This window comes from Dothidotthia symphoricarpi (genome assembly GCF_010015815.1).
Source record: "Dothidotthia symphoricarpi CBS 119687 unplaced genomic scaffold P153scaffold_10, whole genome shotgun sequence".
Taxonomy (NCBI): Eukaryota; Fungi; Ascomycota; class Dothideomycetes; order Pleosporales; family Dothidotthiaceae; genus Dothidotthia; species Dothidotthia symphoricarpi.
The window spans coordinates 753,969-780,384 of NW_022985017.1; the positions used below are offsets into that span (position 1 = coordinate 753,969).

Below are 26,416 nucleotides of genomic sequence, written 5' to 3' on the forward strand. Positions count from 1 at the left end.
TGTTGAGAGTGGGAATAAGGGCTGATATTGTGTAGGCGCCTGTCCGCGAAAAACGTCAAGCTCCTCCGCACCACGCTGTTCAACTACATCGCCACGCGCGACGAGCTCGTACAGTACGCCGACGAGCTGTGGAAGTTTATCGAGAAGGATGGTCTGAATGTTAGGATCCACGATGTGTATCCTTTGGCGGATATTGCGCGGGCGACGCAGGATATTGAGGGTAGGAAGACGACTGGTAAGTTGGTGTTGAAGCCATAGGTTGTTAGTTTCGTATGAAGATAGGGGTATATTATGTTATTGTGTAGTGTTCGTTTGGAGGGTGTGGGTGTTCAAAGCATTGCTTTTCGGCATGTTGTGGTGTATGTGAAGTCTTCTTCCTCTGTTTCTGTGTGTCTTTCGGTGGATGTGGAATACGGATGCGTGGACTGCGGAACTCTGACGCTTCGCTTTCTTGCTGGTCTTTCGAGCCGTAGCAAAATATATGGTGAGAATCAGTGAGTGACTTCTCCCACTCTGTTTCATTTTCACTCAACCAAATTCGAGCCGATAGATGGGGCAGGCGGACACTTTGCGCTACAATGCGGGTCGATCTGTACAGTCTATACTTTGCCCCTTCACCTTTCTGGAGAAATTATCGGGAAAGAGAAGATGAGACAAGAACAGACAAAATAGTACGATTGTATGTAAGTTTGTATTAAAGACTCGGATGTATGTGTGATTACATAGTCCTATAGTTTGCTTTGTAGTTTGCCAATTTCGTTTCATTCCATATACTCCCCTTTGAATATCGCGGGAAGGAAAGCTCAGCTATCTAGCCTTCTAGGCCATGTGAGCCACTCCCACGAATAAGCATGTTCATGTCCATGTATGATTTCACCTCCTACCCTATGTCCTTACTGCTCACGATACCATCACCTCTCGCAAACTAAAGACCGAGAATTCACATCCCCTCTCCACCCGCTAAACGCAGACAGCCTCGTTGCCCCATCTCATGTCTACACACCGCCTGCCAGCCAATCATGCACATCTATTCATCAAAATATCAGACGTGCCTTCCCAACGACAGAAGCGGATGTAGAAGAAGACTTACCATCGTTCACAGCCTCATCCTCTGCACCACCGAACGCAAGACCCTCATCATCATCATCCACGACCTCGTTCTTGACGATAGCAGTCTTGCGGCGCTTCGATGGCGTAACCCCGTCGAGCGTACCATCCGAGTCGTCGCCATCGTCAGGATCAGACTTAACCTCCACCTCAGCAGCGTCATCACTCTCATCATCCTCAGCAGCAACGGCAGGCTTCTTCTTAGCCGGAGCACGCTTGCGCTTCGGCGTCGTCTTTGGGGTCGATACATCCGCATCGTCATCGTCAGCGGTAGCAGTGCCCGACTTCGCCCTACTCTTCCTCGGCGTACCCGCCCTCGACGCAGGCGACCCCGGCACCGCATCCCCCTGCTCAAACACCTGCTTCATGCGCGAGTACCGCTTACTCGCCGCGCCAGGCGTGGTATTGCACTCCTCAGCAATATCGACCCAGTTCAGCGGCTATGCGCGTTAACATCACATCCCATCCCACTCCTTCCATACAACGGCGAGTACGCACCTTATCCCGACTAGAATACTTCACGCACAGCCAGAGAAACGCATATGACGATGCGGAGGGCGCGTCGCCTTTGTCCATGGCGTTCTTGAGGCGCGACCAGCGTTTTGTGGCGGCGCCTTTGTTGAGGGATAGGGCGGTGGCGACGGCGGGCCAGTTTATCTGTTTTGTGTTGGATGGTGGTGCAAATGTTGGGGGGGCGAGGGGGAGGGGAGACTTACGTTAGGCGCACCGCCTTGCGTGAGGACGAGGTAGAGGTACTGGATGTTTTCTGCTTCTGTGGGCATGGTGATCGTTTTGTTCTGTGGATGATTTTGCTGGAGTGGTGTGTGTGGTACGGGCTTGATTTAGCTGGTGTGTGGAGTGTAAGACAGAAAAGACGCAAGAGACAAGGCGGTCGTATATATACCACCCCAGGGCGAGGTGAAGGCGGCAATCTACAAGGCAGTGACTGGGGCAGACAGGCTAACATATCTAGCGCTGTTCTGGGTGGGGACACAGAGGTGGACGGTGAGAGTAAGTCTGGGTGTGTCTGGGAGGTGTGGGTTGTGGCGGTGGAGAGGCGGGAGATAGGTGGGCTAGAGACAGGGAAAGGCAGGGGATGTGTGCTGCGTACGTGGACTTGGGTTGTATGCTCCCGTTTAGTGGTTTGTGGAGGGTACTGGGAATATCTGGGCTTGGGTGATATGCGGAGATAATAGAGTCCAATGGAATGTGTTCGAATGACTGCTGGTGAGACTGTCGGAAGAGGGTGAAAGAAAAAATGGAATATGAACGGATGTTTGGCTGCACAGACAAAGCAGAGAGACGGCAGTTGGGTATTGAGAATTCAGGTGAGAGAAAACACGTCGATGAGTGTATCTAGACACCCCCAACCAAAGCCCACTGAAAGAGAACAACATACCTACCACGCCACATCTCACCCCAACCCTCAAGCCGTAACCCCCAACCCCACAGGCGCCCCCCTCTCCCCCACCACCACCTCATCCTCCTCAACACGTCCAACCAGTTCCGAGAAATCCAGCCCCACGTCCCTCAGCATCCCCGCATGTTCCCTGACGACATCCAGACATTCTTCCCACACTCTCCCCCCCTGATCCACACTACTCAGCTGCCTCTTCAGCAGGATATTGAACTGATCAATGTGTTCCTTGGCCCACTTGACACACGCCGACATGAGCGGCTGGGGAAAGCACTTCTGGAACATGTCGACTGTGTTTTTGATGACGAGGAAGTAGATGTAGGATGTTTGGAAGATGTAGTCTGGGAGGTTGCCTTCGAATATGCATTGTCTGTTTTTTCGCGTTAGTGAGATGTCGGACATGAGGAGGGCATACAAAATGTACCGTGAGCGAGATTTAATCAGATTGCCGCGAGCTTCCAGATAGGCCTCACGGGCACGATCTTCGAATCCCAAGCGGATGATCCAGTCCACGTTCTGCCTGACAGAGGAGATCCAGTTGTTGTGCCCGATGAGCTGCTTGATGAGGAGGTTTGCTAGCTTAGTAGCACGCTCGTTGACCTTGAACGTCGCGATGACTTTGACCGTCTCGTTGCCTCTGATACTTTTGGCGAGGAATTTCAGTCGCTCCACCTTGTCGACGGCGTCGGAGAAGTGCTGTAAGGCTATGTCAATGTCCAGCTCGTCTAGCTGGGCTTCTACCCAGCGGATGTTGCGCTGCTGCCCGTCGACGTCGACGAACGTGTTGAGGCCTTTGTTCTCTTGCGTGACGTCGGAGAGATTTTCCAGTAGATCGGTCTTTTTCATGAGCGCGGGGTCGCGGGAGAGCATGTGGTTGTACGCGTCCATGGCCTTGTCTTTTTCCTCAAACTCGGCCTCCTGGCTTTTTCGCAGATCGTCTTTTGTCTTCCTGAACGTGGAGAGGAAGGTGCTTTTGTCACCGGCATCTTCTAGCTTGGTGTCGTAGGTGAAGGACTCGACGCCGGCGCGAACAATGATCCTCTCGGCATTTTTATCGGGGGCTCTTCCGACTTGAACGTCTTGGAGTGGAAAACACCGTTGGGCGACGTATTCGACGACAGCCCGACTCCTGTCGCGTTGGCTTGCGACGTCGTTGCGCGCCTTCTTCTCCACAGCCACAAGCAGGTGGTCGTTCAGCAGCAGCAGTCTCACTCGTCGCCTGGCTTTGAGGGTCGCAGAGTCGAGCTCGAACCACCTTCTTGACCTCCACACGATATATCGTCCGGGGATGGGGGGCAGATATTTCTGCGAGCCCTCGACGTCGCGGTAGAGCTGTTGAAGTTGTCCAGCGCGGATCTGGTTCAGGTCGCCAATGGAGCTCCTCTTGTCTCTCCGACTGCTCGCGACATCGCCGTTTGCGTTCGAGGCTGAGGCAGTCTGCTCGAGGGTGGTGGTCAGGTCGGACATCAGCTGGCGCAGGGTGCGCATCTCGCCCTTGAGCTTCTCAGCCTCCTTGCTGATCTTGATGAACTGTGTCCTGTTCTGGTAGACGTTGCTCTGGAGGTCGACGGAGGTGCGCTGCTTGGCCCTGCGCAGCTCATCCTGGTAGCGGCGGATGTCTTCGTCGGAGGCGTCTGCGAGGATCGAGGAGACGTCTGCGGCGTGTTAGTCGTCTCTCGTCGGGTCAGCGGGGAAGGCACGCACACTGCTCTGCCCGCAGATTGGGGTCTCTCAGGGCCTTGACGTCCAGGCGCATGCGCGCGGCGTCGCCCCCCTCTGGCCGTGGCTCCCTCGACGGGTCCCGCTCCCGGTACTGGGCCGGGATCTGGGGCATGTCGGGCATGGGCGGCGCATTGGCAAAGTCGGGCGGCAGCTGGGTGATCTTCTGCGAGTACCGGCGCTTGACAGCCTCGGCCGTCTTGTCGCCCATGCGCGGCCTCTCGGGGGGGGCATCCTGTCGGGTGCGCGAGCGGCTGGACTCGGTGGAGGGACGGGACACGGTGGGAGCGAGGGCAGCGCCCTGGAGCATGGGCGCGCTGATCTGGCGCGGGAGGCTGATGGTGGGCGCATTCTTGGCCTTCTTGTCGCCGCGCTTCTTGCGCAGCGAGATGCCCGACGACATGGTGGGCGGTTGTGAGTGGTGTGGGCGACGGCGTGTCAAGTGACAGCGTCAAGTGTCGAAGTCAAGTGTCGGGGCGGGCGCGTCTCAGACGCTTGGACGTGCGGCGTGTGCCCTCCCGTCGCAATTCCGATCCGCGACGTCGAAAAACAGCCCGCCTCCCGTCACCGTCGCTCCTTCACACGCCCACGCCCACGCACACGCACCCGCCCACTCCCCCGCGCCCCATCCATCCTGCACACCCCCACCATGACGACCCCCTCGTCTCTGAAACCCGCCACCATTGCCGCCATCGGCGTCGGCACCATCGTCACCGGCCTGCTTGCATACGCCCTGTACTTCGACCACAAGCGCCGCAGCGACCCCGAATTCCGCAAGCAGCTCAAGCGCGAGTCCAAGCGGACAGAGCGACAGGCCAAGGAGGAGGCCGAGGCCCACGGCAAGGAGCAGAAGGCGGCCATCCGCGAGGCCGTCGCGCGCGCAAACGACGAGGGCTTCCCCAAGGACCCGGAGGAGGTCGAGGCCTACTTCATGCAGGAGGTTGCGCAGGGCGAGGGCATGGTGCAGAAGGGTGAGTCCGAGGCCGTGTCGCTGCCATTGGCAGGGCTGTGTGCTGTGGCTGCTGACGCTTGAGCAGGCGCAGACAACGTCGAGGCCGCGCTGTGCTTCTACCGCGCACTCAAGGTCTACCCCAACCCGCGGGAACTGATCAACATCTACGACAAGACGGTCCCCAAGGTATGTCCCTCTACATCCCACCCGGCGCTGCTCTGACCCCACACAGCCTGTCCTCGACATCCTCGCCGAGATGATTGCCGTCGACACGTCCATCCCCGTCGGCGGCAGCAAGACGCCCTCCGAGTCCGGCTCAGCAGGCGACCTCGAGTAGAGCGTCTCCCATGTCTTATGAAGCATCACGGCAGCCCGCATCCAACCACCCCATCTTTACCCCATTACAGTCACTGTAACATTCTTGTACACGTAAAAGCACCGAGCATGCCTCCTCTACACCCCTCGATTCACTAGCCGGCGTTCTGGGTTTGCAGGGCGTGCACGGGAGGCGGCGCGGGTGACTCAATCAAACATTTGCCCTGCATCTGGCAATCCTTTCACACTGGCATCTGACGTCATCTGGCGATCGCTCCATAAACGCGTTGGTATACTACAGATTACAAGTCCCCCAAAGGACTGTATGCACCAAACCACTGATGCCCAGAACGCCGTGCTCGCAATGACCATGTCACACTCCGACTCCCAATCAATCCAACGCCCTCCCTAACACGAGCACGAACTCTGTTCTTGTGGCGCGCTCGGGTTGATGTTCACGTCAATCACTGCATCCACGTTAGCACAACCCGCCAATACACCACCACACACAAACGTACTCTGACTCTGCCCCTGCTGTCCCTCGCCCTCCATCCCCGGCAGCGCCTGCGCAATCCTCTTGAACAACGCCTTGACATTATGCCCCACCTTCGCACTCGTCTCAATGAACATGAGGTTATTCTTCTTGGCCTCCTCCTCGCCCTGTGCCGTCGTGACCTCGCGCTTGTCGTTCAAATCCGTCTTGTTGCCCACCAGCACGATGATGACATCGTTGCCGCGCTCGCCGCGCACGTCGTCGACCCATTTGCGTGTGTTTTCGAATGTCTTCTTGTTGGTGATGTCGTACACGACCACGGCGACGCTAGAGTCGCGGATGTACGAGGGAATCAGCGACCGGAAACGCTCCTGGCCCGCCGTGTCCCAGAGCTGGAGGCGTACGGTGCGGTCTTCGAGGTACATAGTCTGGGCTTGTTAGGACCGTTGTTCGGGGGAGGTGTGGAAGGTGTATGCAGGGCGGGCGCACCTTGCTAAGAAAGTCTATGCCGATGGTTGCTTGGTATGTGTTGTCGAAGGAGTCGTACATGAACCGTGTGATTAGAGACGTCTTGCCCACTATTCAACAGTCAGCCAGCGCTCTGCTCCATCTCAGTTGCCAAAGTTGCATACCGCTCTGCTCGCCCAGAAACACAAGCCTATCACGCATCAGCATGCACACACGCCCACATCCTTGCCATGTCCACTCACTTGAACTTCTTCAGCGGATTCGAGTACCCTGATTGTGCCATTGTGAAGTATAAACGTCTCTGCAAGCCGTACACGGGGAGAAAGTGAGAGTCGGGAAGGAACAAAGAACACAGGCGGTGGGGTTATCGCAAGTTAAGCTGAGGTGGGGCGGTGAACGGATAGGAGAGTAGTCACATTGCGGTGGGTGGAAGCCTTGCCCAACTGTCTTGTTCCAACGGTTACGCTCGGGCCCCTTACATTCCGCTATGCCCGACACGCCGCTGCGAACGGAGACGATCAAGGGATTCGCAACGACCATCAACTTCATCACGACTGCATCGCCCACGACGTGCTTCATAATTTGTCTGCATTGTATAGGGTATAGGAAAGAGCTATGGCGCCCCGGGAAAATTCTCACGAGCCCTCCGGCACACCGGTTCCGGTCGAAATGGGCTTTGCTACCCTGGCGCAGCTGAGGTATGTGCGACGTGATGCACGGGGTGGGAAGATGTGTGCTGATGTGTTGCGATCAGGGTTGGTGTGAAGGCATGGGTTGAGAAGGTACGTTGAGACGCGGCGCGTGAGTTCGCGATGTACGATGCATGCATGCATGCGACTGGGAGGAACATCAACATCAAAATCAACATTTCCTTAATTCTCTTTCAACCTCTCTACTTGAAGATTCACCTATCACTGAATTCTGTTCTTTTTCTTATTATTGTTTTGTTGTCCAAGTTTCTCAGCACACCTATTCTTGTCCTTCTACTAACAACCCAAAGGATGGCGAGAGACGCAAGGCAGAGGTCCTTTCCATACAAACACGCCAAGGCAGACCCAAGTTCTACGTGCATTACGAGGAGTTCAACAAGCGTCTCGACGAATGGATCGAAGCAGAGCGCATAGACCTATCCCGGGAAGTCGAATGGCCCCCGCCAGACAAGTCCGACAAGAAAAAGGCCAGTTCGTCCAAGACAGACAAAGCACCCCCCAAGTCAGACCAGAAGAGCCTCAAGCGATCGCGCAGCAAGCTCGATCGAGAAATCTCCGGCACTCCTGAATCTGCGTCGGTGCAGGGCAAAGCTTCTCGCTCCTCCAGGGCAAGCGGGAAGGAGAACCAGGACTTACTCATCACCAGTGAGGTTGCGGATGGCGCGACACCAAAGCCCGAGGATGAGGAGATGGATCTCGTGGACGTGCAGGACGCCGCCGCCGCCGCCAAAGCCATGCCAGAGCAAAACTACTCGCGCGAAGACGAGATAGAAAAGCTGCGCACATCTGGTTCCATGACACAAAACCAAACAGAAATCTCCCGCGTACGCAACCTCGAAACCGTTCAGATGGGGAAATTCGAAGTCGAGCCCTGGTACTTCTCGCCCTACCCCGTTGACTTCGTAGACTCAGATGTAGTCTACATCTGCGAATTCTGCCTGTCCTACTTCGGCGAGGTGACGCAGTTCGAGCGCCACCGCACAAAGTGCACGCTCTTACACCCGCCCGGGAACGAAATCTACCGCGACGACTACGTGTCGTTTTTCGAGATCGACGGGCGCCGCCAGCGCACGTGGTGTCGCAACTTGTGTCTGCTGTCGAAGCTGTTCCTGGACCACAAGACGCTGTACTACGACGTCGACCCGTTCCTCTTCTACTGCATGTGCACGCGCGACGAGCACGGGTGCCACTTCGTCGGCTACTTCAGCAAGGAGAAGGAGTCGGCCGAGGGGTACAACGTCGCTTGTATCCTGACGCTCCCGCAATACCAACGCAAGGGCTTCGGCAAGCTGCTGATAGACTTCTCCTACCTGCTCTCCAAGCGCGAGGCCAAACTGGGGTCGCCTGAGAAACCCCTCTCCGACCTCGGGCTGCTGGGCTACCGCGCCTACTGGCAGGAAATCCTCGTCGATCTGCTCATGGAGACGGACCGCACGGAAGCGAATATCGAGGACTTGGGCGCGGCGACGGCAATGACGACGAATGATGTGCTGCATACGCTGCAGAATCTTAACATGCTGAGGTATAGCAAGAATCAGCATGTGGTTGTGCTGACGGATGCGGTGATTGCGCAGAGGGAACGGCAGAAGGCTAAGGAGAAGATTAAGGGGAAGAGGAGTATTGATCCCGAGAGGCTGATTTGGAAACCGCCCGTTTTCTCGGCCGCGTCGAGGACGTGGAATTGGTGATAATTATGTTTTTTTGCTGGTGGTTGGAGTAAGGGGGTAAATCTTCTTCATTACAATTTTTGGGAGCGTGGTGTATTTATTCATTTGTATACCCATAATTCGAAAGTCAGATATACACGGCGATGCCACTGACCTGCCGACTCGTGTTGACGGTGTATTTCTTGGGGGTTGGATCTTCTTTCGTCAGTCCCCGGTCTTGCTGTGGTGTTGAGGAAACAGACTGTTAGTGCGGAAAGAAACGGGGTTGGTAGTCCACCGCGAGATTCACTAGGAGATGGAAGACGGGATGGGAAATGAGGAGACACTGTGCTGCACTACACTGCACTGCCGGATATTTGAGAGGTGCGGCGGAACTGACGGAGTGCGTGATAGGGAAGCTGGACACTATATGCATGTTGAGAGGCAGTCTCGATGAAAGGAGTGGGTAGTGAGTTGGAGGATATATGTAGGTTTGTATGACTGGGATAGAGTTGGACGGATGCGGTGTGGTTAACTGGAAACATGCAAGATGTCTCTCCGGTGCGGATTTGAGGTGAAATGGTAAGAAGATTGAGGTTGTAGATTGAGTGTGGACTATAAGATACAACGGCATCTCTCATCTCTCCAGGACATGTCGGTATACTTCTTCCGTCTCGAGCATATCACCATCATACACAACGCTACCGCAAACTCCCCCTTCCCTCCAACCTATGCATTCAAATGCAATCCCAGCACCGCCACCTCTACATAACGCCCCATCCCCACCATCTCCTCAACAAAACACCAAGGGCACTTGGTCCAGTGGTAAGACCCTCGCAACCCACAGCAGAGCGCCTGATCTCGGACACTTAACCGTGTCGGCAAGGAAGAAGTCTCTGTTACACGAGTCTTCGACCGATATAGATCTGCAGCAGATCCAACCTAGCCCAGTCTAGTTGAAGCTTGTTTAGGTCGCTTGCGAGAGACCTACGTTCGAATCGTAGAGTGTCCAATGTTTTTTTGTGTGGGGGGAGGGTGGATGTGGTGGACCGTGGTGAGTGTGGTGAGAGTGTGGGAAATAGGGAGGGACTGGAGGTAAAAGCATGTGTATGTGTAAACGGTAGGACATCGAACACTGTATACACATCTTTTTTACCTGTCCAGCGCGCTCCAAACATCCGTCCCCATTCCCGCGATCTCGCAGCCTGGAAGTGAAAGTGAAAGCATCTCCAGCGCGTAAACACACCGCATGTGAAGAAAAAAACAATCTCCACTTCCCCCGCCCACCCTCCATCTTTCACTCTACTATATCCCTTCCCCTACAAAACAACAACAACTCGCCATTACTTCCATCAATCATCTCTATCGGGCACTTGGTCTAGCGGTATGACGCTCGCATGAAACAATCAAACCACAAAATCTGTCAGGAAGACAGTAGTCGACGAAAGTTGGCTGAGGATTGCCGTCTATGCCTCTGTGGGTTTTCGTGCGAGAGAACCTGCGTTCGAATCGCAGAGTGTCCTTTCTTTTTTGGAGTTTTTTTCTGTTTGTTTGTGTTGGGGCGGGTGGTGTTGGGTAGAGTGATTCGTCGGGGGAGAATTGGACGATGGTATCTTGCATAGGGTTAGGTAGACTGCACTGCACTTTTGTGACGCGTTCTCTTGCCCGTCACGAATATTGGGGTTCTTGCTGGATAGCAAAAAGGGTCATGAAGTGAGGTTCGAGAATCGGTAGCATGTTCTCTTTTTGTACCATGGGTTGGTTACACAACCTCATACCATCTTTCCTCCTCTCAAGAAGATGTGCTAGGCGTTTAGATCAGTAGTAAGGTATTCGCGAACGTGCTAAGGCTGCGAAGTGTGAAATCATGCTGTTGGAAGCAAGACCGCGCAAAGGCATGCATTGCACATCCTACTCTATCTATGTAAGAGGTGGTTATGCCTATGAAAGATTTGTGGGTGAGTTGCGGAACGTAAATCTGTTTTCCCATCCCTTTGGCACAGACTCAAGTGATGGAAACGGTGTTTTCAATAGGCATTCAATAAGATTTTAGAGGGTGATATGAAAATGGTCTTTTACTTGAAGTCTCGAAGCTCAGCTTCCTCTTTTCGTTTCCTGTCTTACGCATAGCTTGCCCTACATATTCATAGTAAATTTTCTCCATTACATCAAAGTATAGGGCTCTTGGTCGAGTGGCAAGACGCTCGCAATAGTTCTAGGCCTGGTCGTAGCGCCTGTCGCAGTACCTGTCGTAGCACTTAACCGTGCTATGTGGCTATAAGGTTCTACCCCATCTGTAGCAGATGTAGTGTTCTTGCGAGAGATCCTGCGTTCGAATCGCAGAGAGCCCAAGATATGATCTTTTTGCTACCTGTCTGTAATCTGGGATGGATATCGTGCACCTTTTTAATTCCACCTAGTCTTGATCTACTGTAACCTATATTTTCTTGCACTTTGCGCACTTGATAGTCAATGAACTTCTTTGTACGTCACAACAGCTTCATATTTCATTAAATGCGGGAGAGCACTTGCTTTTGTGGTAAGACGTATGGCTAATGATCACACTGCTGAAATCATTACATCTAAGTACTGAACTGCGATTTGAATATCTCCATACCACGTCTCGATAGAGGGTATAACCTACTTGGCCGCTTTGATAAATACATTACAAGGAGTGAGAAGCGTGTGGTGGAATTGCTGAGTGCCCAATTGCAGTAGTTCCGCTGCTTTGCTGGAGACACGCTTCTATTACTGTGTTGCCTCGTGAGGGTCAAAGTGGCGCAAAGCACCGCTGAACTGCTCTTGCTCAGATCAACCCTTGACTCCTTCTTTGGCCATACGTATGTTTCAACTCTTCGTATATCAACTTCGGTATACATGTCTGATAATTGACATATGTTTCAACAACAGTCATCGCGGGCACTTAGTCTAGTGGTAGGACGCTCACAAAAAGGCGTAGAATGCGGAACCTCGTGAGCCCTCTACCAGGTAACTTAACCGTTGCTTGTGCCCCGTGCTTCACTGTACGCGGAGGGTTTGCTTGATGGCAGCATCCGCTTGACCTGTGAGAAGCCTGTGTTCGAATCACAGAGAGCCCAACCCAATTTCTTTTTTGCTACCTTTTTGCAGGATAGCAAGGTGCTCGTTCGATATTCAAACAGCCATTGAGGTATCATCATTAGGTACTTTCATACTCGGTTACGATACGCTCAAGTGTTCTCTTTTTACTGCTGTCCTCTCTGATGCGTCCACTTCGACAAACATGTCTTATCCAATTTCCTCTATATCCATCCATCAATTGACGTCGCTTCCATCAATCTAATATAAGAGCATTTGGTCCAGTGGTCAAGACGCTCCCATACGAATGCGGGCACCGCTAAACTCGGTAGATCCAGGAACTTCATTGTTACCTGTGGATCCGCAGCGGTGGTTTCTACCGAGAAGCAAGCCTGCGTGTATTCTGGGAGAAGCCTGCGTTCGAACCGCAGAGTGCCCGATTTGATACTTTTTTGCTTATTTTGTGCGGAGTGGAGATGTATCACTGTTGCTTGGTGTCGTATAACGTCCAGGAGATGTCGTCGTAGCGTTCTATCACCTGGGCCATTGTAAGGCACTCTCTCTTACCCTTCCCCCCTCTTTTGGAGTGAGTGCAGCTGAACTTGTTTCATCTGGTCTCTTGTACATGTGTTTACCAATCGATGTTACTTCCATCATTGATATTAGAGCGTTTGGTCCAGTGGTAGGATGCTCCCGCTCAACTGTCGAGACCACATTTCTTGCTAGATCCAGGAACTTAACGGTTACCTGCGGATCCCGACCAAAGGGCGGTGGTATCTACAAGAGAGACTCTGGCGTCACCCGTGGGAGAGACCTGCGTTCGAGTCGCAGAATGCTCGGTTCTTGTTTTTGCTCTCCTTTCTGCCTCTCTTACTTCATTTAAGATGGGTTGGACATGGTTGAAAGTCACTTAGCATGACATTGAGCGGCGAGTGCACCGTAAATGCGGAACCGAAGCCCAGCAGCATAGTGAGTGGGAACACTATCCGGTCATCATTCCTTTGGCTCCTCTTTCACCTTTGTCTTTTGCTGTCTTTTGCTCTTCTCCTTCTCCATCCCCTCCTCCACTTTGACTTCTGTCTCCATCTCCTCCTCTTTGACCTCCTGCTTCACCTCCAGCGCATCCATCTTCTCCTCCTTCTTCTGCTGCTTATCCCACTCCTTCTGCTCCTTCTGAAACCTCTCCTTCTTCTCCACATACCCCTCAAACGCCTTGGCCCTCTCCCACACCCCCTTGAAGATCTCACTAGCCTCCAACTTCTCATCCATGCCCTCATGACCCTTGCTCTTTTCCAGCTCCTCGCCCGTCTCTTTGTCGTACTTCCTTCCCCCTTTATGATTAGCATACCGCTTCGCGCGCGTCATGCCCATCTGCAGGAACTTGCGGCTCATGTCCATGCCGACGAAGTCGTCTGCGTCATTGTACTCGAGGAACTTCGCGTAGATGGCGGCTGAGGATTGTCGCGCGATGGTTGGGGTGCGGAAGCGCCAGAGAGGCAGAATTTCGGATTTATAGGGCTCGAAGGTTAGGACGAGGGTTTCGCCGCGGCCAATGCGGTAGCTCATTTTGTGGGCTTTGGAGAGGGCGTGGGCGGGCATGGTTGGGGCGTGTACGGTTGTTAGTCTGAGTGAAGGACGAAAACACGTTTTGGATAGGGGCTGGGAAGAATTGTATATTTAGGGAGTTTGTGGTTTAAGGGTGATGGGATGACGTAGTGCATTTGAGCGCCAACGCGACACGCGATCACGTTATTCGTCCACTGCTCTGACATGTTTAGCGTGGTCGGAGGCCCGTAACGAAAAGTACCGATGGTACAGACTGTGGACGACATTTTGCATCCTATTCGAGTCGATGAAGCAAAACTTCTTGTAATATCACTCCATGCTCAACAGTGACTGAATCCTGGTGCTCACGAGACTTTCAGCACAATCTCTGATCGAAGCATATCTCGGTAGAGACGCCTTGATCTGAAAAAGTGCGGATGGAGGACTTAGAAGATTGACTAGGTATTGATGAGTAGGTCTTTGTGGAATACAATGTGGGGTAGATGGCAGGTTTGTTTGAGATGTTGTTTGTGTTGATGCGTATCTCTATCCTATTTCGTGAACTCTACAGATATGATACACTTGATATCTTGCGTCCTAACTTGGGTATGCCCTCTTCTGGTGTGCAGAACTCCACCTCTTCGACTTGTTACATGTTCATCGATTGTACGTTGTATCGTGTTATTGGTTGTCATTTGGCTGCTCCCTGGATCTTGCTTTCTCAACGTGCTCTGTAACAGACAAACGCTCCTCAAGCCCGTCTCTTTCCTCACTCTTTAACCCAAGCACCTGTCCAACCAGTCCACCTGGTTTGGGTATGGGACACTCCCTCTTTGGTGACAGTTTCTCCTCAAGCAATTTTCTCTTCCTCCGCTCCTCGCCCATCACATCGTTGCAGGTTTCATCTTGCGGATTTTCCCGTCTCCGTCTTCGTCTTTTCTCTGGATCAGGTGAGTCGGCGAGCATCCGCGGATCCACTGGACACGGCAGGAGATGTGGTGTAGCGACAACGAGGAAGGAGACCATGAGGGTAGTGGTAAAAAGCGAGGTCGTCATGCGCGACCGCGGGTGGAGGTGCGGAGGCATGGTAAATTCGTGAAGTTGGAGAGCTATTGAGAATATCGAGGAGGCATCGCTGGGTCCTGCAGGGCGTCAATGGCTGATGCTGGGGGTTTAGATGATGTGAAGTGTCGTACCAGGCCAATTGGGATGCCTCGAGCGAGTGCGGATGGTGCTTGGACGCGGGGCGCGGGGTTGGAGGTGGTGATGGACTTCTGGTGGTGAAGCGACCCACTGAACTAGCTCCGGCAGGCCGAGACGACGATCCCTGCAGCTCGGGAGCCCGCTCCCAGCTGCTCGACATCATTTCACCAGTGCCACTCAAACTGCGCGAGTCGCTATTCTTCTGTCTGCGCTGTTGATCGCCATTGCGCCTCGCACGACCTTCCAGATACGTTTGCGACCCTGTCTTGTACACCTTCAACGCGTCGCAACGCACAACGATACTAACAATCCACGACTACGCCGCCGTGACATTTGGCCATCGCGCGCAAGAGCTAGGATAGCTGCATACCTGACCGACACACCACAATTCCCTACACAGACCCCAGGGCAGATAGCGCATAGCTGCAACCATGAGCAGCGGTGGGAGTGACCTCGACAAGTAGGATTTCTCAGCCTGCCTCCAGTACGGCACTAATAGCCGTCACAGAGCCATACAACAGCTCCGTGCATGTCGTCCCATCCCGGAAAACCAAGTCCGGGAATTATGCTACAAGGCGCGTGAGCTGTTGATCGAGGAAGGGAATGTGGTTGGAGTAGATGCGCCAGTGACGGTATGGATACGACCTTGTCACGCATCGCTGACGGTGCTAATCGCATGCAACGATAGATATGTGGTGATATCCATGGCCAGTTTCACGACCTTATGGAGCTCTTCCGTGTAGGCGGAGACGTACCAGATACAAACTACCTGTTCATGGGTATGCGCTCAAGCTACGCCACACTGGAAAATGACAAACGCTCACTATTTCGCAGGTGACTTTGTTGACCGTGGTTTCTATTCTCTCGAGTCCTTCCTCCTCCTCCTCTGCCTCAAAGTCCGATATCCCGATAGGATAACACTCATCCGAGGCAACCACGAATCGCGACAGATAACGACTGTATATGGTTTCTACGACGAGTGCTTGAGGAAATATGGTAGCGCAAACGTGTGGAGGTAGGCAAAACCGTGGCTCCATCTGCATCAGGTTAGATCGCTAATTTCTACAGATACTGTTGTGAGGTCTTCGACTATCTCGCGCTCGGCGCTCTGGTATCTGGCGCCGCAACATCCCTCCAGCCCACCGACGGGCCCATCGCTGAGAACAGCAACATGGAGAGTATGCCTGACATCGACCAAGACATCGAGATTGAGACACTCAACGCCAACGGCGAGATTATGTATCGATACGCGCGCAACTCGGACTCTCAGTCAAGCATCACCTCGCAGGCAAGCGCTAACATGGGCTCCTCCTCTCCAGTTGCTCCTACACCATCGCGAGTCGGTGCTGCTGGTACGGGTGCTACATCTTCCGCAAACGGGTCGAGCAGGAACGACACAGGCGCCATCCTCTGTGTGCACGGCGGTTTGTCGCCCCTCGTCGAGACCATTGATAAAATCAGGCTGCTCGACCGGAAACAAGAGGTGCCACACGAAGGCGCCATGTGCGATCTTTTATGGTCAGATCCAGATGAAATTGACGGTTGGGGCTTGTCACCACGCGGTGCAGGCTTTCTATTTGGCGCAGATATTGTCAAAGTGTTCAACCATAAAAACGACCTCAGTCTCATCGCAAGAGCGCATCAACTGGTCATGGAAGGGTTCAAGGAGATGTTTGATTCGACAATTGTCACCGTGTGGTCAGCACCCAACTACTGCTACCGTTGTGGTAACGTAGCTGCCATCCTCGAGCTCGGCGAAGACGGATCGAATGCCGGATTCCAACGCAGGAGTAATGGCGACCGAGGCGGTGGAGGAGGAGGCTGGGTCTTGGGTTCGAACGCAGGCGCAAATGGCGAGCGGCGCTTGAGTTCTGTGCTCGGCGACAGCATGCAGATGAATAGAGACGGCCCTGGACGGAGGTACCGGGTTTTCGAGGCTGCGCCACAAGACTCTCGGGGTATGCCCGCGAAGAAACCGGTTGCGGATTATTTCCTATAGGAAGGGGAGATGGAGGTGGATGGGAAGAATAGACAGGTTAGAATACCGTTGGGTCTTCATCCCGACAGTGCGCTCATGATGGATTGTCGTGCAGAGTATTTCTTGTGAGGGTGTTGGTGTTGGGGTGAGATGGGGGATTTGTGGATATGGATACCCGAATATCACACTTGTGAATGAGCCAGAGTTATCGTCTTGCCGCTGAACTAATTGTCGCAGGCGCTGATTCGATGTGTGGCCATAATTGAGTTGTGTGCAGAGAGCAAGATAAGAAGTATATGGGTAGGTCAAACGATAGAAGCGCAGAAAATGTGGAGAGAGAACGAGGTGTAATCATGGATTCCTTATGACTACCCCCTACTTCACATATCAAACTCCACCCATAATCAACAGACACACAAGTGCCCCAAAGACAATGATCAGCACATCTCTCCGAACCCAACACCCCCAACCTTCCAACCAAACACCCACACAACCACCCTAACCATGCCGTCGAAACCACAAGCACCCTTTCGTCTCCCTCCAAAACTCCTTCACGCGCTCGCGTCTCGTCTCTTCCCTCCGCGCGGAGCTAACGCGGCGAAAACCACCTAACACGGGAGAGAACAGATCGCTTCGCATGGACGGGACGCGCTGGTTTGTCGTTTCGCGACTAGGGACTGAGTCATTTGCTGTAAGGGGGACGGGGGGAGAGGTTTCGAGTGGAGATGTGGAAAATTGATCGGTGTTCAGTGGAGGGCAGGGCTTTGCGGACGAACTATGATGACTGTGATGTGCTGCTTTGGGGGTTGGGGAGGGTGTGCTGTTGTGTGAATTGGTTGGGCTGCTCACGGATGGGTCAAGTATAGGGTTCTTGTGGTGGTGGAGGACGGGCTCGAGTACCGGGAGTGTCTTGTCAGGGAGAGACTCGTCGCTAGACGTGCGAAGCTGGGATCGAACAGGGTGGATGAAGTCTTCTGCTGAAGGCTGGCGGATGTGCGTATGCGGTCCCCAGGGGCTTTCGCTCTCATGTTGCTCGCCGTGCAACTGCCCTTCAAATCGAGTGGGACCTTGAGTTGGGTATGGTGGCCTGCTATCATTCGGTATGCATGAGTGCGTTTTTGGAGAAGCACATGGCTTGATGAAACTACTAGCATCGGGCATACTGAGAGGCCGTGACTCCATAGTGAAGTAAGAACAACTACACCTCGAAAGTTGATACCGAACTGGGTGATCTTGTGAACGCCCTAGCAGTGTTTGAGATCTTATCACAGAGCTTGGGTTGACTGGAAATTCAAACGCGTGTAGAACTCCGAAACGCAAAAGGGTGTATTCCGTTACCGTGATTGATATCGCCTACTAAACAACCACCGAGAGTTGCTTTCCCAAGTTCTCAACAATGTGTGTAGTGTTTCTGCTTCTGGTGGGAAGTTTCTTATCAAAGTCACACAACAACGTTTAGTGAATTCTCACAAGGTCAATTTCACATGCTCGGTGAATTGAGTCTATTTAGACAGTGTAACTAGGCTGGGAAGTACCAAGCAATAAGTTCACTCCAACTTCTCAATCACGATGTTGGTTGAATGTTCTTTGTTTATAACGACATGATGAAGGCAAGCGTACAGGCAAGATTAAACGATGGTTGTGTTTTCAAAAGGTTGCACTCCATCGCAGAGTCGTCCATATCTCAGCCTCGAAGTTCAGCATCCGATCCATGACAACAACGGAGTGAGCATCGCAGTACACCTATCTTGTCTCGTCAGACTACGCCAACCCAACAACAACCACACCACCCATCCCCCCCTCAGTCCAACAATCACCCCTCGCGCGAGCTAGACTCAAGTAACAACCGATACTACGCACCGACACGCCACCATATTGACCATCCGATCTTACCCACAACAGGCACATGACAAGAAAGATAGATATCCGCATATCTGGGCGTTACGGCGGGGGGCACTGGAGTGTTGTCTTGGTCAATGGCTAGCAGTCATTCCCCATATCGAGTTGATAAAATGTTTGGGTTTTGCTGATCTGAAACGTCAGTGTCTTTCCTTATGAGAAGTTTGTGCGTTTATGGGCTTTGATGTCGATTATCATCTGGAGTTTTCTTTGTCTTTGGATTATTCGATATCTCTACTTGCTGATCTTGGCGATGATCGTAGAGGAATGGATGGTGGATGGTGCGGGGTGTCGTTTTGGCGGTCCTCGGCGCCAAACCTCACACTGCAACGACTATGTGGGCGCAGGACGTTTATCTCTGGGCACTGCCGATTCGCATGTTGGCGCCAAGGACGTCGTGGAAAGCCATTTGACCAGATGTGAACAACGAGCTTGCTGGATATGGCAGCTCGCAATCGAAAAGAACAAGCACTTGACGTATATTTAACCCCAACGACCGTCCGACAATATAGCATCGCCCCCCTCCACCCAGCTCGCCATGTCCTCGGGCGCCGCTCTCGAAGTCGCAGACGCCGCAGCGGCAAACTACCCAGCTATTCAGAAAGGTTTACAGGATCAGACGATCTCAGAAAAGCAACACAGCCTCACCTCCACCGACCTCATGGGCCCGAATGGCGACGAATACCCATCAGAAGCAGACTGGGCCACGCTACGGCGCGTCTACGGCAGGGTAAACTGGATGATCTACATCATCGGCATTATCGAGATGTGCGAGAGATTCGCGTATTATGGGACGACTATCGTTTGTATGCGCTGATATATGGCTGTGTTTGGCTGCGCGGCGCTGATATGGTTTAGTTGTCAACTTCATCCAGCAGGATCTGCCTACTTCGGGACCATTTCCGGCAGCGGGTGCTGCGGGCACGAATGGACAGGCGGGGGCGCTGGGTATGGGACAGAGGGCTTCTACGGGACTTGTTCAGTTCAATGCGTTTTTCTCTTATATCATGCCTATGGTCGGTGAGTTTGGGAATATGCTTCTCCGCATCGACATAACTGACTTGAATCCAAGGTGGCTGGCTGGCAGACGAGTACTGGGGCAAGTTCAAGACCATCTACCTTGCCATCGTGCTAGCCACCAGCGGCCACATTTTCCTGATCATCGCCGCCATCCCCGCGGTGATAGCCATGCCCAAAGGCGCTCTGGGGCTGTTCATCGTCGGCCTCATCTTATTCGGCAGCGGAGTCGGTCTGTTCAAATGCTGCATCTCGCCTCTCATTGCGGAGCAGTACGAGCACGAGAACCCCCGGGCCCTGATCCGCGTCGAGCCAAGCGGGGAGCGCGTCATTGTCGATCCCGGAATCACAATATCCCGCATATACATGCGTTACTATCTCTTGATCAACATCGGCGCTTTGGTGGGCCAGATCTCTATGGTCTATGCGGAGAAGTATGTGGGCTTTTGGCTTTCGTTTACGCTTCCTACTATCCTCTTCGTCTTCTGCCCGCTCTTGATGGTGCTGTTCAGCAAGCATTATGTCAAGAAACCACCGCAAGGAGACGTACTGGTCAAGTCAGTGAAACTCTACGCGCTGGTCCTAAAAGGACGATGGTCGCTCAATCCGGTGCGGACGTGGAGAAACCTCGAAGATGCGAACAAGTGGGAGAAAGTGCGGCCGAGCACCATGACCAACAAGCCCAAATGGATGACGTTCAACGACGCCTGGGTGGACGAAGTACGCCGTGGATTCAAAGCCTGCTACGTGTTCCTCTGGCTGCCCATCTTCTGGCTGCCATACGGACAGATGACATCAAACTTGACATCCCAGGCGGCCACCATGCAGCTCAACGGCGTTCCAAACGATGTAGTCCAGAACCTCAACCCCTTTACACTTCTCATCTTCATCCCGATATTCGACAAGTTCTTCTACCCCTGGCTTGCGCGCATCGGGATCAACTTCACGCCCCTGAAGAAGATACAAGCCGGCTTCGCGTGTGCGATGCTCAGCATGGTCGTCGCGGCCGTAGTGCAGCACTTCATCTACGCCAAGTCGCCGTGCGGAAAGGGCGCCAGCTCCTGCGACGAGACGCCCAATCTCGACGTGTGGGTGCAAACGCCAGCGTACATCCTGATTGCTTTCTCGGAGATCTTCGCCTCCATTACAGGTCAGTTCCAGATTTCCAATTCAATTTCTCATCTACCTTTTCACACTGACGCCATCTTTTAGGCTTGGAATACGCATACACAAAGGCTCCTAAAAATATGCGCAGTTTGGTTACGGGCGTGTTCTGGTTCACACATGCGTTCTCCTCGGCTATCGCGCAAGCGTTTGTGCCCCTGGCTGCAGACCCGCTGTTGGTCTGGCTCTACGTTACCATTGCCATTCTTACCTTCATTGGATGGGTGGGTTTCTGGTGGACGTTTAGGGATTTGGACAAGGAGAACGACAGCCTCGACAAGTTGCCTGAGGGAGGCTTCCAGTCTGACTTTGAGCGTGCTGCGGCAACGAAAGAGCCTGTTGAGAAGGTTTAGACGTATGTTACTGCTCGGTCAGAGAAGACTTCACCAGTCACCATTGTGTAGCGGCTCGTTCTCCAGCTTCTCGACTCACTTGCGTTATCCAATCTTGTCGATGATCGTCCGTTTTACGTAGCAACTTGATACCCAGGTCCGAATCCCTGCTGTGATGTTGTATGTAGATGCCCACCGATCATGTTCTCGTCCATTCCTGATAACGTTCGACTCCCAGAAGGGTCTTCCTGGTTTGTACTCTCTTCTCTCACGTCTCCTTCAATTTCTCCTCGATGTCCTCGATGTCCTCGGCGGCATCAATCTCAATGATTCGATTGACCTCGGCCGTGTTCCTCATCAACTCCTTCGCGCTGGCATACAGCATCTTAACCTCATTGTTGCACGTCACTGGCAGATAATACAACATAACATACGGGACGCTCAACCGTCCAGAGTCCTATCCCACTCCAGTCAGCCCACCCAATTTCACAGAGAGTGTTCCCAGGAAGAAACGTACAAGTGTCAGTGGATAGCTCAGCAGCACATATCTGGGCGCGTGTTCGGGCAGGTCATCGGCGAGGCTCTGCACATCCGTGTAAACTTCATCGTCGACAGGGCGAATTTCCAGCGTCTTCTTGTCGATTTCGTCTGGGGTGGCGCAATCAGCCCCGTGCGAGGGAGGGGAGCAGGCGCAAACCCGTACAGATGACTGCCTGCGGGTCTTTGGCGCGCGAGGTGCCCAGCCGGAACTTGCGCAGCTTGGTCTGCGTCTCGGCGGAGAAGGTGTAGAGGCGGGATTCGGAGGCCTGGCGCCGTGTTAGCAGACGGAGTGCGTGTTTGGCGGCGGTCAGGGCGGAACGTACCATGCTGAAGAGGGAAGACTTCCGCTGTGGTTTTTCAGGGAAAGTTGTAAAGTGGTTCGTGAGGGGCAGTGGTGTAGGGCTGAAGAGCATAGTGGGGGCGCGTCATGTCAGAGGTAGCGCTAGTGATATGGACTAAGCTTCTTGAGATTCATGGGCAGCTTTGCTTCTCTTTCTTCTCTTTCTTGCACCGCCTTTGATTCAGACGTATTGTGGTTTGATCTGTATTTTCTCTTGACAATTCCATGTTCAGACGACTCGGTCAGGTCGCTCGACATATTTCACGCCCGCTCCCAAACTACGCGCACGCAGCTGCAGCGAGCCGAGCGTCGTCGATAACGTCATCAATCATGACTTCGACACAGCAGAAAGGCCTGATCCACACGGCCGCCTGTTTGATTATTGGAGATGAGGTGCTGGGGGGCAAGGTGAGTTCAAATTTCCTCCCGAGTCAGGAGGATTAAACGGCTGATCTGTTTGGTAGACGGTTGATACAAATTCGGTAAATTACTCCACATTGAGATTGCCCTCATTCAATAGCTCAGCGAAGGAATATAGGCCTATTTTGCCAAATTTTGTTTCTCACTCGGCATCAATCTCCGCCGCGTGGAGGTCATTGCGGATGATGAGAGTGAGATTGTCGAGGCGGTCACACGCATGTCCAAGAACTATGATATGGTTGTCACGTCAGGAGGAATTGGACCCACGTGGGTTGGCCTCTGCATGCGCTGTGCGATAGTTGCTGATATCATGTGCGTTCCAGACACGACGACATTACTTACCAGTCCATAGCCAGGGCTTTTGGCTTGCAATTGAAGCTGCACGACGCGGCCTTTGAGCGCATGAAGCGTCTCTCCAAGCCGCACAAGTCGCAGGAGAACTTTGACTGGAACGTACCCTCTGCAGCGCTCACGGCGAAGTTGCGCATGGTCGAGCTGCCCATAGACGATGCGGTACCTGATGAGGATCAAGTCATTTTTGTGAACGAAACGCTCTGGGTGCCAGTCAGTTGTGTGAATGGCAACATCCACATCCTGCCTGGCGTGCCGAGGCTGTTCGAGGCCATGCTTGACGGACTGAAGCCCCGCGTGCTACCACGGCTGTCGGATCCAGAGGGCAAAGGCGTGCTACGAATCCTTATCTCGACCCCTCTAGCTGAGAGTGCAGTTGCGGGGTACCTGACGGAGCTGGCAGCCAAGGCAGAGCCCAAGGGCGTCAAGGTGGGCAGCTACCCGCGCTGGGGCAAAGATCGCAACACGGTGACGCTCGTTGGTCGCGATCGCGAGTTCATGGAGAGTCTTGTGCCTGAAGTGGAGGCGGCGGTTCAGGGGCGGCGCGTAGCGGTCGAAGGAGAGGACGACGGAAACACGTCTGACAAAGACACGTAGTCGGCAGGATGGTGTGTTGGCATGTAGGTTTTTGGACGAATTTCAATGTGCATATTGTCGACGGCGACGTGTCGTTGCGACACAACATGAAGATGGGTCGGCGTGCAGGGCCGGCATGCAAGCTTCTCGAAGCTCTGCAGAAGGCAGTCTTGTCCCACCCGAGCAAGTGTGCCGAGGCAGCGTGAAGGCCCGATAAGGCAATTCAACAGTGGAAAAAAGGCTTTGTCTCGCGCGTTTCTTTCCCATTGCGAGAGCCAGTTCGTATCGATACCACGGGCGCCACGATGCTCGCGTGCGTGTGGTGGGCGCGAGTGCTAGGGCTGATTGCACCGCTCCAAAGCATGCCAATCCGTGTCGCATCCGCCGTGCTGGAATTGGCGCCCGCATAGTGTCGGCGTCATGTGCAGGAGCGAGGGTTGGTTGGGGGTTGACGCGAACACAACGCGGTCTGCTTGGGACCTGGACTGCAATCACTCGTCGCTGCAGACCCCCTTTGACGGTATCGGCAGCATGGATTGCGCCAAAGCTTGGCTCGCGTGGTGCACACTGCGGCGGCGCGAGAGGGTCGCAACTGGGTCCCCGGCCAGGAGCGACTGAGGCTGCCAGTGTGCACGCTGTTCGCGCGGGAGCAGGTGTGGCCAGCGGTGCATGCGCAGGCTGCATGGTCGCGGTATTTATTGTGCTGTATCATCCGGACCGTATCGTCTCCACATGGCTGTGGAGACGCCTCAGCGCGGTGGGCGCTGCTTTTTCGCTGGATGCACGGGGCAGGGCTGCCCGCGAATCAGCGCCCATGCTAGCCTCGCAGGCATGGCTGCACCGTGAACTCCTGCCCGTCCGTCTTTCCTGCTCACCCTAGTCGACCGCTCTTCTGCTCTGCGTGCTCAACTAATCCGCTGCCCTCCCGCGCCCTCGCCCATCGCCCTCCACGCACCGCGCCCTCTGCCTGCTGCGCCTGCCTCCTGACATCGCCGCCGCCGCTCCCAGACAGACCCTGACCGAGCCCTCCCGCCTCCCCAATTGCAGCACGAACCCGTCGCAGCGCATCCCGGCCCCCAGCTCCACGCAGCTACACGCTCCCTCACAGCGCGGCCGTCTCGCTCCTCATCTGCAGCACACACACACACGCCCGCAATGGCTTCAAAGGTGCGTGTCGCGCCCTCCTGTCCCCCGCGGCGCCTGCTAACGTGCGCCAGTTCCTCCGCGAGTACAAGCTGGTCGTCGTCGGCGGTGGTGGCGTGGGAAAGTCGTGTTTGACCATCCAGCTGATCCAGAGCCACTTCGTCGACGAGTATGACCCGACCATCGAGGGTGAGTCGTCGCCGCCCCGTGCAACCGCGGCCGCGCCAGCTAACACGTCCAGACTCGTACCGCAAGCAGTGTGTCATCGACGACGAGGTCGCCCTGCTCGACGTGCTCGACACAGCCGGCCAGGAGGAGTACTCGGCCATGCGCGAGCAGTACATGCGCACCGGCGAGGGCTTCCTGCTCGTCTACTCGATAACCGACCGCCAGAGCTTCGAGGAGATCATGACGTTCCAGCAGCAGATCCTGCGCGTCAAGGACAAGGACTACTTCCCCATGATTGTCGTCGGCAACAAGTGCGATCTTGAGGGCGAGAGGCAGGTGTCGACACAGGGTGCGTGCTATCCCGTCTCGTCTCCCACCCACGCTCTCCATGCTAACCCACACCAGAGGGCCAAGACCTTGCACGGCAATTCGGCTGCAAATTCATCGAGACATCGGCCAAATCGCGCATCAACGTCGACAACGCCTTCTACGACATTGTACGAGAAATCCGCAGATACAACAAGGAAATGTCTTCCTACACAGGCGCGCCAGGCGCAGGCGGCCAAGGCACCAACGGCGTCGCCAAGATGGGCGTCGAAGAGGATTCGGGCGACAAGGGCTGCTGTTGCACAGTCATGTAAGAGGAAGCGCGGAGCTGTTATTTGTTGTTGTCCTATTGATGTTGTTGTTGTTGCCGATTGTCGCGCATGTCGTCGCGAAGAGAAGGATACCTAGCCACCTCCTCCCTGGCTGCTGAGGGCCAAGATGTGGCCGCTAGAGGGAAAGATGCGATACCATTAGCACATTACTGTCAGTTTAACTCTTGGCTTCAAGGGTTCGGTCGCCATCCCAGACCCACCCCCCAGTCAACCCTTCTCTTCGACACTTTTCTGTTTTTGGGCTTCGCATTCGGGGGATCTTGGTGTTGACAAACGGTCGTACTGCCTGGCGCTTTCACGGGGGGGGAAGAGGTCGATCTGGAACCGATTTGTCTTTGCCAAACGCGCACACGCGCGCGCGCGGCATCGTCCGCTCCATCTAGACTGTGTCTCTTTTTCTTTCCCTTATTTTTCTACGTTTTCTTTTACGCATGTCTTGTATTTCCTATGAACGGCGGGCGGGGGGTGGGGAATCTCTTTTCAGATATACATGCCATGGCAAAGATGAGGAAAAGTGTGTGGGCATGTCATGGCATGTGTGTGTGTGTGCCGGTAATGTCAAAATATCCAATTTCCTTTTTTTGTTATATTCTTCGCTTTTTTTTCACGCTTAGTTGTTGTATCTCCCCCCACCCACCCGTTTGTTGATCAATCATATCCTTTAACTTCTATGAATATACTTCATCTCTGCTCTCACCGATTTTGTGTCTCTTGGAAGGATTTGACTTTGATTGAAGGCCGGATCGTCGGTTCCACACTCCCATCTCGATGATGCTAATCTATCCGCAAGTCTTGCAGGAATCAGGGCAGTCGGTTTTGCAGTTTATGTAGGTATCCACGCACAGCATTTCCTAGAAGAGAGTGAGTGAGAGGTGGACAAGACTAAGCGGACAGCCCGTACAAAAATCCCCACAGCGAGAAACCACATCCGGTAGGCATACAACGATAAACAGTGCCTCGCAAGGATAGCATGCGACGAAAACCCACACCCTAAACACGTACATACAGCACACCACACCATATACCAAACTCCCCCATCAAGACCAGAACTCACACACGCACAAACCCCACTACATAGACCTTCCCCCTCAGCGCCTCCCAACACATCCACACATACTCGCCACTCCATCTACATCTACATCTACACCCATACCCATACCTACATATAGCTACCTACGTCACCCCCTCCGGGATGAT

The 26,416-nt window shown here is 53.8% G+C and overlaps 14 protein-coding genes across 14 annotated transcripts in view; 7 read left to right on the forward strand and 7 right to left on the reverse strand.

Annotated features, from left to right (window-relative positions):
* Window positions 1–459, forward strand: part of P153DRAFT_366867 (NAD(P)-binding protein) — a 1,572-nt gene extending 1,113 nt beyond the window's left edge. Inside the window, exon 3 of the mRNA XM_033668138.1 lies at window positions 36–459. Within this exon, the coding sequence (XP_033523862.1) occupies window positions 36–258 (223 nt within the window). The 3' untranslated portion in view covers window positions 259–459. The remainder of the gene's footprint in view (window positions 1–35) is intronic.
* A 451-nt stretch (window positions 460–910) lies between these two features.
* P153DRAFT_431425 (uncharacterized protein) lies at window positions 911–1,889 on the reverse strand (the record flags this gene model as incomplete). The annotated part of the gene is made up of 4 exons (XM_033672901.1): window positions 911–1,027; window positions 1,091–1,547; window positions 1,606–1,764; window positions 1,824–1,889. 4 exons carry the CDS (start codon window positions 1,887–1,889, stop codon window positions 996–998), a joined length of 714 nt encoding a protein of 237 aa, XP_033523863.1. The 3' UTR covers window positions 911–995.
* Window positions 1,890–2,533: 644 nt separating this feature from the next.
* Window positions 2,534–4,720, reverse strand: P153DRAFT_340353 (uncharacterized protein; the record flags this gene model as incomplete). Its single annotated transcript, XM_033665869.1, has 3 exons — window positions 4,229–4,720; window positions 2,949–4,179; window positions 2,534–2,894 (listed from the first exon to the last, which is right to left on the reverse strand). The coding sequence occupies exons 1-3, from the start codon at window positions 4,644–4,646 to the stop codon at window positions 2,534–2,536; spliced, it is 2,010 nt and encodes a 669-aa protein (XP_033523864.1). The 5' UTR covers window positions 4,647–4,720.
* A 172-nt stretch (window positions 4,721–4,892) lies between these two features.
* P153DRAFT_290948 (mitochondrial import receptor subunit tom-20) lies at window positions 4,893–5,532 on the forward strand (the record flags this gene model as incomplete). Its single annotated transcript, XM_033663743.1, has 3 exons — window positions 4,893–5,253; window positions 5,278–5,381; window positions 5,428–5,532. The coding sequence occupies 3 exons, from the start codon at window positions 4,893–4,895 to the stop codon at window positions 5,530–5,532; spliced, it is 570 nt and encodes a 189-aa protein (XP_033523865.1).
* A 106-nt stretch (window positions 5,533–5,638) lies between these two features.
* P153DRAFT_366869 (ras-domain-containing protein) lies at window positions 5,639–6,880 on the reverse strand. Its single transcript, XM_033668139.1, has 5 exons — window positions 6,714–6,880; window positions 6,636–6,661; window positions 6,493–6,581; window positions 6,029–6,431; window positions 5,639–5,977 (listed from the first exon to the last, which is right to left on the reverse strand). Exons 1-5 carry the CDS (start codon window positions 6,752–6,754, stop codon window positions 5,919–5,921), a joined length of 618 nt encoding a protein of 205 aa, XP_033523866.1. The 5' UTR covers window positions 6,755–6,880; the 3' UTR covers window positions 5,639–5,918.
* Window positions 6,869–8,994, forward strand: P153DRAFT_366871 (histone acetyltransferase ESA1). Its single transcript, XM_033668140.1, has 3 exons — window positions 6,869–7,169; window positions 7,226–7,253; window positions 7,472–8,994. The coding sequence occupies exons 1-3, from the start codon at window positions 7,087–7,089 to the stop codon at window positions 8,867–8,869; spliced, it is 1,509 nt and encodes a 502-aa protein (XP_033523867.1). The 5' UTR covers window positions 6,869–7,086; the 3' UTR covers window positions 8,870–8,994.
* A 3,822-nt stretch (window positions 8,995–12,816) lies between these two features.
* P153DRAFT_20450 (uncharacterized protein) lies at window positions 12,817–13,566 on the reverse strand. Its single transcript, XM_033662518.1, has 2 exons — window positions 13,021–13,566; window positions 12,817–12,931 (listed from the first exon to the last, which is right to left on the reverse strand). Exons 1-2 carry the CDS (start codon window positions 13,481–13,483, stop codon window positions 12,867–12,869), a joined length of 528 nt encoding a protein of 175 aa, XP_033523868.1. The 5' UTR covers window positions 13,484–13,566; the 3' UTR covers window positions 12,817–12,866.
* A 362-nt stretch (window positions 13,567–13,928) lies between these two features.
* Window positions 13,929–14,591, reverse strand: P153DRAFT_366873 (uncharacterized protein). The gene has a single exon (XM_033668141.1). It carries the CDS (start codon window positions 14,513–14,515, stop codon window positions 14,111–14,113), a length of 405 nt encoding a protein of 134 aa, XP_033523869.1. The 5' UTR covers window positions 14,516–14,591; the 3' UTR covers window positions 13,929–14,110.
* Window positions 14,592–14,803: 212 nt separating this feature from the next.
* On the forward strand, window positions 14,804–16,811 carry P153DRAFT_431431 (Metallo-dependent phosphatase). The gene is made up of 5 exons (XM_033672902.1): window positions 14,804–15,092; window positions 15,141–15,264; window positions 15,321–15,411; window positions 15,467–15,647; window positions 15,701–16,811. Exons 1-5 carry the CDS (start codon window positions 15,064–15,066, stop codon window positions 16,629–16,631), a joined length of 1,356 nt encoding a protein of 451 aa, XP_033523870.1. The 5' UTR covers window positions 14,804–15,063; the 3' UTR covers window positions 16,632–16,811.
* Window positions 16,812–17,108: 297 nt separating this feature from the next.
* On the reverse strand, window positions 17,109–17,792 carry P153DRAFT_385689 (uncharacterized protein; the record flags this gene model as incomplete). The annotated part of the gene is made up of 1 exon (XM_033670455.1): window positions 17,109–17,792. One exon carries the CDS (start codon window positions 17,790–17,792, stop codon window positions 17,109–17,111), a length of 684 nt encoding a protein of 227 aa, XP_033523871.1.
* Window positions 17,793–19,047: 1,255 nt separating this feature from the next.
* On the forward strand, window positions 19,048–21,043 carry P153DRAFT_375942 (PTR2-domain-containing protein; the record flags this gene model as incomplete). Its single annotated transcript, XM_033669618.1, has 4 exons — window positions 19,048–19,315; window positions 19,368–19,529; window positions 19,582–20,676; window positions 20,739–21,043. 4 exons carry the CDS (start codon window positions 19,048–19,050, stop codon window positions 21,041–21,043), a joined length of 1,830 nt encoding a protein of 609 aa, XP_033523872.1.
* Window positions 21,044–21,290: 247 nt separating this feature from the next.
* On the reverse strand, window positions 21,291–21,975 carry P153DRAFT_385691 (actin depolymerizing protein; the record flags this gene model as incomplete). Its single annotated transcript, XM_033670456.1, has 4 exons — window positions 21,291–21,479; window positions 21,540–21,670; window positions 21,726–21,828; window positions 21,886–21,975. 4 exons carry the CDS (start codon window positions 21,973–21,975, stop codon window positions 21,291–21,293), a joined length of 513 nt encoding a protein of 170 aa, XP_033523873.1.
* Window positions 21,976–22,054: 79 nt separating this feature from the next.
* On the forward strand, window positions 22,055–23,498 carry P153DRAFT_366876 (Molybdopterin binding protein). Its single transcript, XM_033668142.1, has 4 exons — window positions 22,055–22,310; window positions 22,367–22,384; window positions 22,441–22,589; window positions 22,646–23,498. The coding sequence occupies exons 1-4, from the start codon at window positions 22,233–22,235 to the stop codon at window positions 23,268–23,270; spliced, it is 870 nt and encodes a 289-aa protein (XP_033523874.1). The 5' UTR covers window positions 22,055–22,232; the 3' UTR covers window positions 23,271–23,498.
* Window positions 23,499–24,267: 769 nt separating this feature from the next.
* P153DRAFT_20572 (ras-domain-containing protein) lies at window positions 24,268–25,434 on the forward strand. Its single transcript, XM_033662533.1, has 4 exons — window positions 24,268–24,416; window positions 24,467–24,581; window positions 24,634–24,909; window positions 24,966–25,434. Exons 1-4 carry the CDS (start codon window positions 24,405–24,407, stop codon window positions 25,199–25,201), a joined length of 639 nt encoding a protein of 212 aa, XP_033523875.1. The 5' UTR covers window positions 24,268–24,404; the 3' UTR covers window positions 25,202–25,434.
* The last annotated feature ends 982 nt before the right edge of the window (window positions 25,435–26,416 follow it).